Source organism: Hemicordylus capensis, chromosome 5, assembly GCF_027244095.1.
Source record: "Hemicordylus capensis ecotype Gifberg chromosome 5, rHemCap1.1.pri, whole genome shotgun sequence".
NCBI classification, from domain to species: Eukaryota; Metazoa; Chordata; class Lepidosauria; order Squamata; family Cordylidae; genus Hemicordylus; species Hemicordylus capensis.
Genome location: NC_069661.1, coordinates 104,161,978 through 104,179,321, shown reverse-complemented (window position 1 = coordinate 104,179,321; position 17,344 = coordinate 104,161,978). Strand labels below are relative to the sequence as shown.

The window sequence follows — 17,344 nt, the reverse complement described above, 5'->3', positions numbered from 1 at the left end:
AGGACTTCAAGGAGTCAACTATCGGTCCACCAGAAACTGAAAGAGACACGCCCCAACTGCTACTGATAAGAGCAGCACGGCCTCGTGCATGGCAGTTAGGGGCGGAGCGAGGAGCTAGCTAATCGGTCCGTGAGGTCACTGCGCAGGCGCAGAACCCAATGTTATGAATACAACAGATCCCTTCCAGATCATCAGTTACAGGTGAGCAACCTGTTTTTATGTTATGAATAGAATTTAATGGCTGACATCCTGACTAAATTTACTTGAGGAAATCCCAAGTTAGGCATACTAGGAACTACTGGTCTTTAGGCTGGCAATCTGAGAACCAGCATACTGCTGTCCTGTGTGACCCCACTGAACCAAACCCACCCCGCTGTCCCTGAACCAACCCCACCCAGCAGATTTGTTCATTGGCTTTTCCAGGTCAGGAAGGATATAAAGACTTCCTGTCAGAGCTCAGGCTTGATCTCAATTTCAAGGTCTCCTTGGGCCTGATGTGGTGTTTCCCGAGGACATCCTGATGTGCCTGCCCTTGGATGGAGTTCCACAAGGCTCCATACTGTCTCTAGTGCTGTTTAACATCTACCTGAAACCGCTGGAAGAAATCATCAGGAAGTTTGGTATAGGGTGTTATCAATATGCTGATGACACCCAGACCTGTTTCTCCATACCAGCTTCATCAGGAAATGGCATGTCATAAACACACACACCTCCCCAATGCCTGCCTGGAAGCGATAATGGGCTAGATGAGGGATAACAAGCTGAAGTTGAATCCAAATGAGATGGAGGTACTGGGGGTCAAGGCCCGAGAGATGGTTTAGATCTGCCTGTTCTGGATAGGGTTACACTCCCGCTAAAATATCAGGTAGTCTGGGAGTGCTCCTGGATCCCAAATTCTCCCTTGTTTCTCAGGTTGAGGCAGTGGCCAGGAGTGCTTTTCAACAGCTTTGGCCAATGCACCAGATATGTCCATTTCTGGAGAAAAATGACCTTAAAACAGTGGTACATAACAACAACAACAACTACATATTTATATACCTCTTTTCAACAAAAGTTTCCAAAGCTGTTTTACAGAGATAATTAATTAATAAGCAAGCAAGCTTCTGAAGGGATTTTTCAGTGTGGTTTTTGTGTCTCCCCCCCCCCCCCCGATGTGTTTTTGACCTTGCAAGTTGTAGTGGATTGGAAATTATTTTCCTGTCCTAACCCAGGCCAGGATAATTATTAATCTGCATGACTGGTCTAAACCATCTTACAGCAGCTTCCTCAGTTACCTAGCTCACGTGGGACTCTTATCAGCAGAGTAATTCGTCGGAGAGTTCTGAGAAGCTGCTTGGCTGTTAAAAATCTTTAACTTTCCAAAAGCCCAGAAAGCAAAATAAATGGTTCTGGTAAACCCGGAGGTTCTGGTAGGTTAATCTCGCTGCCACCAAGCACTCTAAGGCTTTCCAAGGTCCAGCTGTTGGACTAGAGTGCTTTAGTCCAAAGTCTCTCTGTAACTGGGTATTGGACAAATACCAAAAACATACTCCCCTTTGCTAACAGGCAAGAATAAAACCAATTGTTCTCCCAGGCGTCTGCCTGCACGTGGAGTTAATTGTTAATTTGACCAAGCTCACCTTGAGATGTGTTCTGCACCAGAAAAAAATCCCACTCCTGCTGGGTTAATAACCAACCCTCTGAGGCTTGTAAAAACAAGGGGGGGGGGCTGGTTCTGTCTGAGGCTTTTAGCTTCTTAGAAACACTTCAAAATAATTAGTTAGTTACAAGAATACTTCAAAAGTGCCCAGGTTGTTCTGGGGTGGCACACATTGAAATCTTAGTTACTCAGTTGCACAGAACAGAAATTTGGAAATGCAAAGCAACACACACAGAGAAATATAAATTCCAGATATTAAGTCTGACTAAACAAACTTTTCCTTACACTAAATTCTCGAAGCCATAAGCCCTGGCTTCTCCCCTTGAACTCACCAAACTCCTGATAAGAATCAAGCCTCCTACAGATATCTCACCCTGAGAGATTATCCTGCAGTATCTGCCATGAGGCAGCCAACCTCATGCTTGTCTGCATTCTCTGCAGACTTCTTTCTTGTTTCCAGAATTCCCCCTGCAGCTCTTGTGTCCCGCCCACCTGGTGGACTTGTTGGTCGAGCCCTGGAGGTCACCAGCCTGTCAGTCAAGACAGGGGTTCACTTCCTATTAACCCTCTAGAGGGAGGGGAGACTGGTCACCACACAAGTAATTTCTCAACAGTGCCATTTCACAGTGTTAAAATATCTTATATGGTTTCTTTCCTTTTTACTTTTTAAAAAGTAAATCCTTTATTTGCCATTCAGTATGACTGTGGAGGAACAGCCCTCTATTCCTCCTAACCTTTTCACCGCTGCCACCAAAGTGGACTTTTGGAATGGCTGGGTACACTAAAACAGCCCTTTACATTTATCAAACTTACAAAAAAACACCCCTCAGTAGTGTGGGAAAGCTTATAGGCGTGGAGTGGAGACAGATCAACAAGCTTCTGATTTTTTATAACAAGAAAGTTTACTTGTAGAAAAAAATAATGTTCAATTAAAACATTTCTTTTACAGAAAAAAAAATGCAAACACAAAACAGTTACTTACAGAGCAGGTCAGGGAAAGTAAAAGCCTGGAGAAACATAATCATTACCTGGCTCTCTACTGGTCTCTACTCAGAGTCCTCTTGTACTTTCTTTCTTCTCATCTTCGGGCTTGCTGGGCAGACTCTTTGTTCTGATTACAGCACAGGTCAGGGGTGCAATCCAGCCTGGCTCTTCCTTTTCTTCCAGTGATTTCAGCTAGAAGGCTTCTCTTCTTGCTGGCTGCTCACTCTCTGCATGGATTCACTCTGGCAGACTTCCAGACTCTCTCTCTTCTTCTGCAACCTCCAGCTCTGACTTGCTCCAGCAGACTCTCTTGAGTTCTCCTTCCAGAACTCTGACTTCCCTCTCTAAACACTCCCAATATATACAGTTTTTCTGGCCCATCGGTTCCTCAGCCCAGCCAATCAGAACAAACAAAAAAAGTTCTCTCTATTGTTTTAAACATCTTTTCCCTCCAAAAATCAACTGTCAAAATGCTAAACCAAAAATGAAACAAGAATGAACTTTTGCAACCACAGAATCCTATTTACAATAATGGAGTTTGGGGAATATAATATAAGACAATTCATTTATCAGGGCTTATTTACAAGAAGAGTTTTGAGAATATTAATTACAACCGGCTGAACCTGCACAGAACATCTGTGTGGCACTACACTCCCCCCCACCTTCTGCCCACCTCCCCTGCCCCTTCTGCCCCAGTCTCCTCTCCTTGCCACCGCCTGCCCCAGTCTCCTCTCCCTACCGCACCCTTCTGCCAGGCACCCCATTCCCCACTGCTGCAAAGTAGACAAACTTCATGGCGGAGCCGGTTGCCGTTTTGCAGTCCCTCAGTCTTCGTTTTGCAGTCCCTCAAGTAATTGCTACCAGCCTCAGCCATCCCCTCCCAGCTGCACCCAACCACTGAATTTCCTCCCGCTCCTTGAGGATGCTTCTTGAGATCTCTGCATCCTTGGGCAAGCTCCTTGTGTCCGTTTACCTCACAGGGGTCTGGTTTCCTCCTTTCTCCTTTAGTTTTCCTCCTTTCTTCTTTTCCCCGACTCTGCCGATACCTTGCTAACCACTCTCTCCCGCCTGCGTCCCTCGCTGCCGCTCAGCATCCAGACGCATTCCCACACAGTTCCCAACGCAGTCAGCCATAAGAGAATTAAATATATAGATACCGGGGCTTATTTACAGAAACCCAAGAGGTCTAGGACTCATTCCTTCACAATGACAAATAAATGTACAAAATAAAAAATAAATATAATGTAATTAAGCTCAAAGGTTATTATAATAATCAATATATGTAATCTTTTTTTTTTTATTTTAACCCCTGGTGAATAGTTATTATCAAATTCATAGAATATCTCACGAGTATTTCAACTGGTGGTCATGGAACCCTGAATTATTAACAGAAAGAACTTTCCTTCTGATCCATATTCTTAACTTATTATTTGCATCTGGTTCTAATTAGATGGCACTGAAGCATAAAAACATAAATTGTCTCTTATTAGTTGGAACAGTCTGTTTTTACCACTGTAGCAATATCTCATAAAATGCTTGTTTGTATTCTGATGTATAAACTTCACGCAATTAACTGCATCTCGTTGATATAAATAAAAGGTGCAAGCCAGCCAAAATCAAGCTTAGTTCTCTCCTGACAAAGACAGTAGGATGTACAATACAATCCTAAGCATTTTTACTGAGTTTTCTCCCTAATTCGTATTCTTACGATTGCTGGAAAAGTGTGTTTAACTGGATTGTGCCATTCAAAACTTGCCATTGATTTATATTTTTCTAATTGTCTGTATAACCAGCTCAACAAAAATAATTATATTTTAAGTATTGATTTGTCCTGAGAGGAACTTTTCTGTGGTGCCTTTTAAAGATAAGTCTGAAAATTAAAAAGTGAAATGTAGCTGATTGCAAAGGACAGTGGGATGAATTTAGCTTTGAGATCAGTACAGCTGTTGATAACCTGAACTAGTTAATATACTGTGTGATGGAGTTAATGTTTCAGGCAAATGTTTTCCTGCAATGGCTTCAGAGAAATGAAGCCATTGTGTATAGAGAGAGATGTATAAAAGCCAATTTCTGGGTTTTGTCTCTTTGATGCATTCTGGCATAATATTTCATATTCGTGAGGCATTTTAGGGTGTCCAAAGTGCTTCACAGACATAATCTTGATATAATCTTACCCTATAAGATAGATGGGTATTATTGAGCCCATATTTCAGAGGCAGCTTTATTTTCAATCCATTTTTTTTGCTGAAAAATTTGCGCCCAAAGTAGCTGTTTAACACTGAAAGTGCCTTTTGCTGCAATGGCACTTTTGAAGTTAAATAGTGTCTGGAGCAGGAAAACAGGAAATAAATAAAGGCTTTAATGCCCCCTACTTTTACAGCATTGTCTCTGTCTGAGCCATGCCCCTGCAGCTACTATTCACAGTAAAGTTAAGCACCTCTTCACATACTGATGTATGTAATGTCACGTGATGTTTGACCATCAGTCACTACATTGCACCAGCTTACTATGCTATGCCACCATTCATGTTTTGGCATGACCAAGAAACACAGCCAGGGTATTGCTATGTAGATGAAGGTGTAGGAATATGTAAGTAAGTAGGCCCTCTCCAGTGATGTCCCTAAGTACATGCTTTTCCCCCTACTGTACAAATGAATGACTATTATCCACTCCTGTGAGAAAAAGCAAAGCATTGTACTTGGAGCAAAGCCTTCTGACACAATGAATGACTCAGCACAGAGAAACAGTGACAGACATACTATGCATGGATACGTCAGACCAGTAATTTTGCATGTAAGTTGTGCAAACACAAAAATTGTGCCTGTGACATTACACAATAGCAAGCATATGGAAATTATGAGCTTACTCTTGTGTAGCATATGTGCAGTTTAAGTACATGCAGTGTTATTGGGCTGACATACCCTTGTGCAGTATGTCAACCACTGTTCTCCTCCCAGGATCCTGCCATATTGGGTGGGGATCATTCTGCATGATCCCCAACGCATGTTAAGGCCATCTGAGGATGTCTGTCTCCAGTTACCACTGGTTCGTCTGGTGGTGACTCAGGGGTGGGCCTTCTCTGTAGCTGCTCCTGGACTATGGAATGCACTCCCAGCAGAAATCCACAATTTGAGTTCATTACTGTCTTTCAGGAGAGCCCTTAACCTATCTGTTTGGCCTGGCCTCCCAGGGTTTTTAAACTGCTGTAAACTGTTAATTGTTTTAAATGTTTGCCCTGGTTTTCCAGGGTTTTTAGCTGTTTGAATGTTTAATTGGTTTTATTCTGTTTTTTATAGTTTTGATTTTAATTGCTAACTGGTTTTAATTGGTTTTATTCTGTTGTAAACCACCCTGAGCCATTTTGGAAGGGCAGTATATAAATCAAATAAATAAATAAATAAATATAATATATTGGCCATACAGACAGACATACATTGGCCATACAGACATTTGTATACATATATTAAAAAGGCAACGATACTTTAACCACTTTATGGCGATAAGGGCTTAAATTGTTAATATTTTAGGACTGTATCCTTACAACCTTAATTGTTCTGAAAACATCTAAAGGGTCTCAAGTGACTGAAGGATACATTGAGCTCATTCACACAAGCAGCAATACCCAGGCTTTCACAGCCCTACCTGGGTAGGGTTGATCGTGTGGAGCACCAGGACTGGTCTTTATTTTGGTGCTCTTGACTGGGGTGTCCTGGGTTTTTTGCTGAGGCTTATAGTGGGGTAGTAGGGCACAAGCCTGCCCTTCTAACCAGTCCCTGGTTATATGAACATTTGGGCTGCCTGCAGCCTGATTGTTCATAGAGCTGGGTGGCTGGCACACCCAGCAGCAGGGAAATCCCCCAATGCACTATGCTCCTCAAGTGGTGCATCATGGGATTTCTGGAGGTTGGGCTCCCCAGTCATACATTTTCAGTAGCATAAGTATGCAGAATGGTTGGCTATAAATTACAGATAGTCACTCTAATGATCTTTTAGATAGAGGGGCAGCATAAAACAAAATATTATAAATGAAATAAATGAAATGAAATATTATAAATGAAATAAATGAAATGAAAATGAAATAAATATATATTTGTTCCACTGCAGGGCAAGGATTAACAGCAGTTAAGGAAAAAGCAGCTACTCTCAAAATTCATGGTTCGTCTTCTGGACCTTCAGAAGATGTACATCCTGACACAGCTGAAAGTCCTGTGACAGGTAATGAATGATGCGTTGTCTGTTGCAATCTATTATTACAAGAATAAAAAACAACTGTTTTCACATAAGTGCCAAAATGAAGTTTGTGATCACATTTACATGATCCCCACCACACCTTAAGATCATCTGAGGAGGTCCGTCTCCAGTTGCCACCAGTTTGTCTGGTGGCGATGCAGAGGCAGGCCTTCTCTGTAGCTGCTCTTGAGCTATTGAATGCACTCCGGGCAGAAATTCGTAATCTGAGATCATTGCTGTCCTTCAAGAGAGCCCTTAAAACGTACTTATTTGGCCTGGCCTTCCAGAGTTTTAAATGATTAATTGTTTTAAACTATTGCCCTGATTTTCAGGGCTTTTAGCTGTTTTATTGGTTTTATTGTGTTTTAATAGTTTGATTTTAATTGTTAATTTGTTTTTAATTGTTTTTATCAAGTTGTGAACCGCCCTGAGCTGTATTGGAAGGGCGGTATATAAATCTAATAAATAAATAAATAAATAAATAAAGTCATGCAATTTGAAGTATATGAACATCATGCTGTTTTGTTTGTTTTTTCCTTTAAGACTTGGAAGAGGCCACACAGCAAAGCCCTCTAGGAAACACACCTTCTCCTTCATCTCCTTCTGGGTCACATGGAATGTTTTCAACCATCACAAGTGCTGTACAGAATACAGTAAGCAACTCTAGTGATAGGAAGAAGTTAATGGAGGATGCTCCAAAAGGAACAGGAAAAATCATTTATCCAACAACAACATTTGCTTAACAACAGGATTGAAAAGTGTGTGCGTCTGTGTCTGTGAAAGGGCAACAAAGTTCCAATAATTATTTTAAAATGCAATGATCTCCAAAAAGTATGTGAAAGTTCTTATATGTCCACAGAAAATAATGTTCCATATTTATACTTCAAATGTACTCTCATAAGATAATAGTAGCAAAAATCTAACCATGCCATGATTTAAATTAAATAAATGAATGAATGAATTTAGACTAGCTTTTATACATTGTCTAGGATCCAAATAGCCACAAGTTAGATGTATGCAGCAAAGTTTTTCTGAGTCCCCATTCCCACTGCAGTTCCTTCTGCACACACTACATCCCAGCACCCCCTAGCCAGAAAAGTAGATTTTGAAGGTCAAGGAACTTTCTGGAGCAGTATTTTGATGCAGTGTGAAACACCACTGCTGGAAGGGAAAGTTAGGGCACACACACTGTGTATATGCAGAAGTTGTTGCATGAGCTCATTAGATCCTTGTCATTATTGATTCTCACATTTTGCCAATATTATATTATAGGAGACCATCATTATCTGCATTTTTGTGGATTGTGGTTTCATGTATCTGCAGATGGCACTTAGAGACCCAGGTTCGTTATCTGTGGAATGAAATATAGCTGACTTTCACCTATCTGCAGTTCCTGAGTGGCCAGAAATGACTTCTGGTGTCATTTTCAGCTGTCATTTTGAAGCACAGAGCCATTTTGTGGCTCTTTTTTGTTTTGTTTTGTTTTAAAGGGTGGGGAAAAATTTAAATGAAAAATAAGGGCATTTGGGGGGCATTCCCGGGGACCTGGAAAACAAGGTACTATGCTTTTCTACCCTTATTTCTGCCTCCACCCCACTTTTAAAGTATTTTTTAAAGCTGAATGTACCTAACCCCAGAATCCCCATAGGGTTATTGTCTCTTTATTCGTGGTTTCATTATCCGCAGAAATTGGCGGGAACTGGAACCCCATAATAACGAGGGCCACCTGTATAGTAATCCTTTTACTGAATTCTGATGCCTACTAATTGTACTGAAATGTTATTACTTGTTTTTAATCCCATTTTGGACCAGTTAAGATTCTGAACAAGTCACATGTAGGGATGTGCATGGAACCGGCAAGGCCAGTTCGGTTCCTGTCAAACCAGACTAGTTCAGGAATCAATGAGGATTCTCCTTTATGAGGAGAGGCCCAGGGGGGCTTCCCTACCACTAAGGGGGCAAATGGGGAGTCAGAGGTACTTACCTTAAGGGGTGGCAGCAGCTCCCCCACTGGCCTCCTCCAGAGTAGTCGGGCCACTAAAGTGACCTCACTAAAATGGCTTCCATGTGCATGCAGAGGCATGAACCTAAAGTGAAGTCATTTTAGTGACCTAACTAAAATGGCCTCTGTGTGTGAACCAGGCCTGAACTAGGCCGGAGAAGGCCCAAACCAGGCCACAGCTGGCCCAGGCTTCTCTGGAGGAGGCCAGCGGGGGTTGGGGGAGCCACTTCACCATCACCCCTGCCCCTTCTTAAGATAAGTATCCTCATGGATTCCCCTTTATGAGTATACCCCTGAACTGATCAGAACCAGTCCTGTTCGAACTAGGGACAGTCCAGTATATTAGGACTGGCCCTATATTAGGAATATATTAGAAACATAGTTATGGAGAATCACATTCTATTTGGATCTATAGTAGAAGCTATTCCAGTAGCTTCAGTTCTGGAGATAATTCTCTGAATTGTACTAAATATACAGTAATATGCTTTCCATACTATTTAGTGGTGTATTGTTGGGTTAGTGAGAGAGAGAGAGAGAGTGTGTGTGTGTGTGTTTGTGAGAGAGAGAGCGCAATTCAACGATACATCTGATTTACAAACATCCACACATACTAACAAAGCTCCATAACATATTACATTAAAGAAATCCCCAATTTACTACTCCAACCTACACATACAAACAAGTTACCACTCTCAGGAACTATATGCATTCCAAATTATGAACATCCAACTTACAAGCGAGCTTTTGGAACACAACCCATTTGTAAGTTGCGAATTTCCTGAACTAGTAAGTCATCTCATGTTTCTAGAGCTCAGATATTTTGGGGTGTTTTTTTTTTAAAATCCAATATAGAAAGGTGCCCCTAGTATGAGAAAGTGCTCCTGAGTGGTCTTTAATGTGACAAGAGAAGTACTTGGAAGAAGGTACGTGGCTGGGCAGCAGAGGCTCCTGATTGGCTGGCGCATCCAGGAGAATTGGCCGGTGGCGGGCCAGGCCATGGTGATGGTGGTGGCGGGTCCGGCCCGGCCGCAGAGGTGAGGCAGCGGGCCCAGCCGTGGAGGCGGCACTCGGCCCGGCACCCTGGGCGGCAGCCTGGGCAGCACCCCCGCCCGGAGACTGAGGCAGAGGGTGGGGGTGGGGGTAGAGGTTGCCAGCCCTGAAGAGGCTGGCCACAGAGGTTGGCAAGCGGCGGCAGCATTCGGCCCGGCGGCGGGCCAGGCTGCAGAAGCGCTGGGCCCAGCTGCAGAGGCGGCACTCGGCCAGGAGGCGGCGGGATCAGCTGCCGAAGCCAGGCGCCCATGGGATGCTGGGGTGGAAGGGAACCGGGCGGCAGAACTTCCTTGTTCGCCACCCGGGAGGAGGAGTGGTGGCGGGGCCCTTTTTGGCTGCCCACCACCCGGTAAGGAGAGTAAAATGGGGAGGCGGGAAGGGGGAGGGGAGAGTGAGGAGGGCAAGAAAGTGGGGGAAGGTGAGGGTAAGAGAGCGGGGTGGGGGGCAAGGGGGAGGGCAAGAGAGCGGGGGCAGGGGGGGAGGAGAGCAAGAGAGCAGGGGGAGGGCAAGAGAGAGTGGGGCGGGGAGGAGGGGGCAAGAGTGTGGAGCAGAAGGGAGGGAGGGGGAGGGGGAGTGGGGCAGGAGGGAGCGGGGAACAGCCGGCCCCAAAGAGCGCACAGAAGCTATGTGCGGGTTGGCTAGTCTGTATTTAATCCCCCTCCAATGTTGTTTAGGGAGCCTTTTGTATTTCAGCTTGTAAACTAAGGAACCCCACCACATCTGCCATGGAACTCCTGTACATTGCAGATGATTCTGGGGTGCACACTCAATTCAGATGGAAACTTGCCAAGGTCTTGTGAGGGTCTCATTGTTGCTGCAACTGAGCTGAGAAGGCACCCTAGATCATAAACAATACTCCTCTGCAGCTGTGCATGTATAGCATGGCCAGTAATGGAGAACAAGCTGTCTTTCAAGGAAGCTTTTCTCCATCACCTTCATTGAGGAACTTCCTGGAACTTTGTCAATACTTGTGTCGGCATTGGCTGTTTTTGTTGAATTCAATAGAAGTCTTTTATTTTAATTAACCTTTCCTTTAATTACAGTATTTTTTCATCTGAATTATAACTTCATAATTAAGACATGATTAACTAATCCATACATCTTACTGTTTGCAAATATGGGGGGGGGGGATGATTAAGCAGTCATGAACTGCAGATTAAGTCTTCCTGCATAGTTCTATATAGGTATTTACCTAAATGATGTCTGGAATCCAAAGCACATTCAGTTAAAGGAAAGTGCCATTAAAATTAATGGGATTTGTATACTTGCAAATAAATGAGCAGCATCCAGACGAAATTAGTCATGACTAAGCCACCTATTGGCGCACTGGGGAAATGAATTGATTAGCAAGCCAGAGGATGCCAGTTTGAATCCCCTCTGATATGTTTCCCAGACCATGGAAAACACCTATGTTGGGCAACAACAATATAGGAAGATGCTGAAGTGTATAATCTCATACTGCACGGGAGATGGCAATGGTAAACCGCTCCTGTATTCTACCAAAGACAACCACAGGTCTCTGTGGTCGCCAGGTATCGACACTGACTCAACCGCACACTACTTTACTTTACGCCCCATTAAAAGTGATGGGACTTTTTAGTTATGACTAACTTGTCCCATTGATTTCAGTGGTGCTTAGTCATGAGTAACTAGTCTGGATGCTGCCCAATGTGTTTAGATTGTGGTACCAGTCTAAAAGAATATTGCTACCTGTTTTACACAGGGTAAGAGTGTCTTAACTGGTGGTCTTGATGCCTTGGAGTTCATTGGCAAGAAAACCATGACTGTCCTTGCGGAAACCGATCCTGGATTTAAGAAAACCAAGATACTGATGGAACGAACAGTTTCTTTATCTCAGGTGATATATGCCAGCTCTGATAAAGCAGTCACAGAAAATGGCTTAAGCAATTACAACAAAGTCGCTGTACTTGACTTTGAAGATAATCTTGTGTGGAATTTTACAGTATTTATTACATTTGTATTCCATTCTTCCTTTAAAAACCACATTCATGGTTCTTCTTTCCTGTTCCTATTTATCCTCACAAAAATCCTGTGAGGTTAGGTTGAGAAACAATAGCTGGCCAAAAGTTGCCCTGTGAGTTTTTTGGCTGAGTGGGGATTTGAACCCAGGTCTCCCCAGTCTTAGTTTAACATGCCAACTGCCGCACCACACTGGCTCCTAGTGAAGTTTTGGAAAACAATGTGATAATTTTCCTGTGTTTAGACATCAGCACAAATGAGTAGGGGTTTATCCACTACTAGCCAACCCGCACAGAGCATCTGTGCGCTCTTTGAAGCTGGCTGTTCCCCCCTCCCTCCTCCTCCACTCTACCTCCCCCTCCCTCCCTTCTGATCCACACTCTTGCCCCTCTTCCCTTCCATCTCGCCCCACTCTCTTGCCCCCTCCCCTCCCTCCCTCCCCCTCCCACCCCTTGTTCTCACCCTCCTGCCCCAGTCCTTCCTGCCCTCCTTCCTCCCTACCCCAGTCTCTCCTGCCTCCCTCACCCCTGCCCCAGTCTCTCCTACCCTCCCTCCCCCTCCCCCTGTTCATCTCTCCTGCCCTCCCCCTCTCCCCCTTGGCCCACTCTCTCGCCCTCCCTCCTCCTCCCCCTGCTCATTCTCCTGCCCTTCCCCTCTCCCCTGCCCCACTCTCTCTTGCCCTCCCTCCCCCTGCTCCTCTCTCCTGCCCTTCCCCTCTTCTCCTTCCCCTCCCCCTCCCCCTCCCGCATTCTCTCTTGCCCCCCTCCTGCCCCATGCTCTCTTGCCCTCTCCCTCCCCCCTGCCCCATGCTCTCTTGCCCTCTCCCTCCCCGCTGCACCACACTCTCTTGCCCTCCCCCCTGCCCCACGCTCTCTTGCCCTCCTCCCCCCGCTCTCTTGCCCTCCCCCCTCCCCATTTTACTCTCCTTAGCAGGCGGCGGGTGGCCAAAAAGGGCCCCGCCGCCGCTCCTCCTCCCGGGTGGTGAACAGGGAAATTATGCCTCCCGGCTCCCTCCCACTCTAGCATCCCATGGGCGCCTGGCCTCGGCGGCTGGCCCCACCTCCTCCTGGCCAAGAGCCGCCTTTGCGGCCGGGCCCAGCGCTTCCGCAGCCTGGCCCGCCGCCGGGCCGAGTGCCGCCTTTGCGGCCGGGCCCACTGCACCAAGTGCCGCCTCCGCGGCCTGCCGGGCCCACTGCTGCCACTTGCCAACTTCTGCGGCCGGCCTCGTCGGGGCCAGCTACCTCTCCCCCCACCCCCACCTTCTGCCCCAGTCTCCGGGCGGGGACGGGCCCAGGCTGCCGGGCCGAGTGCCGCCTCCGCGGCCGGGCCCGCCACCTCGCCTCCGCGGCCAGGCCGGACCTGCCACCACTGTCGCCATGGCCTGGCCCGCCACCAGCCAATTCTCCTGGGTGTGCCAGCCGATCAGACGCTTCCGTCACCCAGCCAATCAGGCTGGGTGCCAGGACACAAATTCGAAGGCACACCTAGGAGAAATAAATATATAGATAATATGAGCAAGTGCAGGTGCATGTGTTATCGCATCCACCCTTGACTCCAGAGGCTTGGTATGGTGACTTTGATGCTATGGATGTAAATATATACTTCTACTTGTCACATGAAAACTCCCAATGAGCTGGAGGATTTCTTTACCAGTGATAGATGCCTCAGGATCTGTATCCAAGACTGGTACTGAAACTCACATCAGGAGTTTCCATGTAAAAAGCAACATCACGCCTGATGCCTTGCATCCTCAGCACAGACAGTCATCAGGCAGAAGCAGCTAGGGCATAAATAAGATCATGTATACATGCTACATTGCTCTGTCCTCAGAAAGTAATGAAATTTTTTGTTCAAGAATACAGTCGTCCAGTGATACACCTTGTAATGTTTTTCTTGGTGATTTATAATATGTTTTATTGGAAATGGCGTAAAGCATAGAAATATTTGAGTTTTATCCCTTTAAAAATAATATAAGATGGTTTGATGCAATGTAAAAAGTAGGTTTTGAGCAATTATAGCACTTTTACATCAAGAGCAACTGTACAATGAAACAAGTTTTTAATTGAAGGCAGGAGATACCTTAAGCAGTGTCAGAGCAATGTCAGACATATAGCCAAAGAATTTGGTTCTTATCTGTGTTAAACTCATTTCTGATGATGTATTAACTATATTCTAAGAATGAGCCAGCAGAAGGCAGACTGTAGCAACCATAAGGCTTGAGCAGGAGTGGAGATACTTTTCTCCATAGTGAAGCTTCCAAAGCAGACAAGTCTTTCAATAAAAAACTAAAAACAAAACATGAGAGCTAAAATAACTTACAGTTTCACCACTAGAAAGCAGAATCACAGGTAAGAATCCACTTCTCCTTTTGCTACAGTACAGTTGTTCCCCAGTCCAAATTAAAGAGTGGGTAATCAGAAGTTGGTTATCTGGTTCTTCCTGTGGCACCCTCTATTCTATATATTAAGTGAACAGTATGAGTGGATGTTGGTCCCTTGCCTGCAACTAACACTGTGGGTCCCTTGTCTGCAATTCTCCCTGCTGTTTTCTAAAAGCAGATACATATCCATTCTCAGGATGAGGGGCAATTCCATCTCAGAGAACGTGATGTGCAGACACTGAAGGCAGATAGAGTGGCACAGATATTGAGATCAGACTGTTAATGTGCAAATTGGTTTACATTTCCTTGTCTCTTTTACAGTCAAAATCACCACCTGTGAAGTAGGTTGTTGGTTTCTCACTTAAAAGAACAGGGAAAATAGTGAGGCTAAGATGTCTGTATGTAAGTGAGCTGCAAACCCATCAAAGAGCTCATGGCTAAACGGGGGTTCAAACACAGGTGTTGAGGAACAGCAGTTTATTCACCAGATCCTTTTAAGTATATGTAGCATGATCAACCAAGAAGCTTTCCTGCAGAAACCTCATTTAGATGAATGAGAGAAACACAAGAGTATGCATTCTTATATTATAATAGACAGCAAATAAAATAAACACTTTTAATGTTTCTTCCAGTACTGATTTTACTTGATGAGCTGTTACCTATACCTATAGTTGTAAACAACTTCTTTAAAAAATCAGCTGTAATCATTGTTAATTTGAAAACCACACAAAGAACCTTTCTTGAAATATTTGCTTAGAAATAATTTATTAAAATGTTGAAGCATTTCCACCTTTGCTGGTATGCCCTGCCTCCAAATGTTGTTATTATCTAGAGGAGCTGAGTCTAAAGGTGATAAAATCTGTCAAATCTGCCATACAAACAATAAACCAGCGACCATGATCTATATTTCTACAGCTGTTGCGAGAAGCAAAAGAGAAAGAGAAGCAAAGACTGGCCCAGCAAGTCACATTCGAAAGGACAGCACATTATGGGCTGCTTTTTGATGAGTTTCAGGGCCTGTCTCATCTGGAAGCTCTAGAAATCCTGTCTAATGAAAGTGAAGCCAAGGTACAGTATATGGACTGCATAAATCAAGATTACAAGAATGCTTACTGAAACATTTTTCAGGAATAGTTCCCAGTAAGATTGAACTCCTGCCTCTTGGAAACTCCCATGTGCCATAGTGAGAATGACATTTTCCAGTTATTTTTTTAGCTATTTGAATTTATACTCTCTCTCAACCTGTAGGCTTTCAACATTCTGAAATTTTCCCACCATTTTTGGCTCATAGTGTTGCAACTTACCACTGTAGGAAAACTAATCCCCATATTCCACCTCTTTCTAGTCTGTTTTGTGTTCATTTCTTCCATGAACAGGTTTTTTTTTTAGCACTGAACAAATTCTCAGTGAAATTTCCTATCTCTTTTGTTTCCTACCCAAATAAATAGCTTTAGGTTTCCTCTCTCCCCTGCCTAATCTTTCAACTAGTTCCAAGATGATTCCTTGCCCAGCTTCTTCCCCATCCTATCAAGCATTTGGAAAAAGAAGGAAAAGGAAGAATACCACCCTCCAAACTGTGACTTAATTTAGACATCACACTGATCCATGGTTAAGGAAGCTTAACTATTGTTTGGTGTGCTGTTGACCAGCAAACCAGAATCAGAAACCATGGTTTGAAGTAGGTATGCAAACAATGGTTTGTGCTAGCTAGAGTTTGGTGAGATATCTGAACTGACAACTATAGTTATTGCCATTGCTCCCATCTAGATGTAGGTCATTACACCTAGAAGCAGGAGTGCTGAGCACAATTGAAAATGAAAGCATACAACACAACGAATATTTATATACCGCTTTATATTCTGCTTTTCAACAAAAGCTCCCAAAGTGGTTTACATAGATATAAATAAATAAAATGACTCCCTGTCCCCAAAGGGCTCACAGTTTTAAAAAGAAACATAAGCAACATTCACTGGAGGTACTGTATGCTGTGCTGGGGATGGATAGGGCCAGTTGTTCTCCTCCTGCTAAATAAATAGAATCGCCACTTTTTAAAGATGCTTCTTTGTTCATTTAGCAGGGGATAGCTTTAAACTATCATTTGCCTGTATGTGTGGAAGCTCAGACCATGGTTTGGGTTCTAAACTGTGGATGGTACAAACTATTGCATGATGCCAGAACTGAGCCTGTATCTACTAGTCATTACACTTTGTGGGTGCGATTTTGTGATTTTGATTTTCCTCGGGGAATGCCCAGATATAACTTTGCAGTTGTTGCTTTGGCAGGGATACTCTTCAACCACGCCTGAGTGTACTTCACCAGCACTAAATGCTCTTGTGTTAGACTTGTGCAAGCAGAGCACTTTGAACATTGAAATACAAAGCTTATCCTGACTTCCGTGGAAGTCAGTTCAGTCCACAAAGGCTAACTCAATAGTTTCATAAAATCTATGAGAGTTTAGTACAGCTATGTGTGTGCGTGTGTGTGTGTGGTTTTCAATACAAACGAACATGCAATTTGGGATAAGAACATTACACTGTTTCTGTTGCCCTGTTTACATGGCGGGGGGAGTACACATTAAGGTCATTCACACAACCCAGTAAGTGGGCTGGGGGGGCAGGATTGCACGTACCTTCCCCACCCCACAACAATTCTGTTCTTTCTTTTAGCCGCACAGCTCATGTACCCACATGAGTGGTGCTGCTGGGAGCCATACAGCCATCTGGAGGCCGGGGAAACGCAACCCAGAAATCCCACAATGAACCGTACAAAGAGGACGGTACATTGGGGAAATTTCCCCACTACCAAGGCGCTCTAGCCACCTGACTCTGTGGCTGCTCGGGCTGCAGGCAACCAGGTACTGGGGTAGAAAGTACTGATACAATCAGGTACTGGGGTAGAAGGGCGCATTCACACCCTTCAACTTCGGTAACAGGCTGGGTAAAATACTCGTGCTACCTGGCAGGGCAGCGCCAGAATTGGGCCCAATCCCGGCGCTCCACACAAACAGCCCTTCCTGGGTAGGGCTGTGTGAGCCTGGGTAGGGTTGCTCATGTGAACGGCCTCATTATGTGGGACAAGG

At 44.5% G+C, this 17,344-nt stretch overlaps 1 protein-coding gene across 3 annotated transcripts in view; it reads left to right on the top strand.

The window, feature by feature from the left end:
* Positions 1 to 17,344, top strand: part of FAM114A1 (family with sequence similarity 114 member A1) — a 72,995-nt gene that overhangs the window by 18,841 nt on the left and 36,810 nt on the right. For all 3 annotated transcript variants that reach the window (XM_053252376.1, XM_053252374.1, XM_053252375.1), the window contains exons 4-7: positions 6,728 to 6,838; positions 7,397 to 7,506; positions 11,629 to 11,763; positions 15,181 to 15,333. In XM_053252376.1, coding sequence (XP_053108351.1) covers positions 6,728 to 6,838; positions 7,397 to 7,506; positions 11,629 to 11,763; positions 15,181 to 15,333 — 509 coding nt within the window. The remainder of the gene's footprint in view (positions 1 to 6,727; positions 6,839 to 7,396; positions 7,507 to 11,628; positions 11,764 to 15,180; positions 15,334 to 17,344) is intronic.